Genomic DNA, 1,100 nt, shown 5'->3' on the forward strand with positions numbered 1-1,100 from the left:
TAATATTGAAATTTTGACATTTCCTGTTTCAAAACTGTTTACTGTTACTGTCATTCCTCATAGTGACTTTTGCAACTATTTTTACAAGTACATTTTTTAATACTTTTTTAGTAGAATTATTTCTTTCAAAACCTTAACATTTGTTTATTGAAGTTTATATTACTCTCAAGCATCAAACTCCAGTATCAGTCAGGCTCATTTTTGTAACATCTCTGAGAACTATCTACTCACCTGGAAGATTCTCAAGTCGTTTCAGCTTTGTCGTCTGTCTGCTCAGTGGTCGTGTGGCCACCATTGCCTGTACATCAACCTCCCATATAAGTCCCTGTGCATCTGTTATTCCTTCTGTTAATTCGTTTTTTTCCAATTGGTGATTAGCTGATTTGGGAAGTCTTTCCCAGTTACCGTGATTTGCCAGGATGCACCAAACTACTTTGTTGTAAACATCCTCCTCCTCCCTCACTCTCACCTCTCTAGCAAGGTTCATGTACTGGCACTGATTCATTTTCTGCAGTACCCGGGTGACCCCGTCTTTTAGCCCACTCACTGTTAGGGCGCCAGACTGATCAGTTTGCATGAATAGACCTTCAGACTCCACCAGCTCCTTCAGCTCCATCATGTCATCCTGGTTGAGGAGTTCCAGTTCCTCCTTTGAGAAGGTGTTACTGGAGCACTGCGTCTGATATTGATGCTTCAGCTTTTCCATGGCATCATCAATGTCGGATATGGAAAGACCCAGGAACGTGAAGACAGACTGCTGACTTGTGGAGCTGATTTGGAGACTGCTGAGGTATGCACTCACACTAGGAGCAGACTGTTGTTGCTGTTGTTGTTCTTGAAATGACACTGGAAGGTGGATCAAACAAATAAGCAAGTATTTTCAGTAAAATAATAATTTAATCTGCTTTTTATTTTAAAAATCACTACACTAAATAACCACACAAGATGGCACTTTGTGAATATTTCTGTCACCTCTGTTGATGACAGCTGGGGAATACATCTGCATCGCTTCCTCTTTAAAAGCCAAGAAGACATCGATCTTAATCAGGACGAGGCGGATGTCGGTGAGGCTGTTCATTGATGATGTAGAAGACTTGATC

The 1,100-nt window shown here is 41.0% G+C and overlaps 1 protein-coding gene across 1 annotated transcript; it reads right to left on the reverse strand.

The window, feature by feature from the left end:
- Positions 1-231: 231 nt before the first annotated feature.
- LOC102204002 (uncharacterized) lies at positions 232-1,084 on the reverse strand (the record flags this gene model as incomplete). The annotated part of the gene is made up of 2 exons (XM_005755474.1): positions 973-1,084; positions 232-846 (listed from the first exon to the last, which is right to left on the reverse strand). Coding segments are annotated over exons 1-2 (721 nt in total), but the record flags the coding sequence as incomplete, so codon positions are not given.
- Positions 1,085-1,100: the final 16 nt, after the last annotated feature.

The sequence above is a fragment of the Pundamilia nyererei genome, unplaced genomic scaffold (assembly GCF_000239375.1).
Source record: "Pundamilia nyererei isolate P.nyererei 1_Seehausen unplaced genomic scaffold, PunNye1.0 scaffold01618, whole genome shotgun sequence".
In the NCBI taxonomy this organism is placed as follows: Eukaryota; Metazoa; Chordata; class Actinopteri; order Cichliformes; family Cichlidae; genus Pundamilia; species Pundamilia nyererei.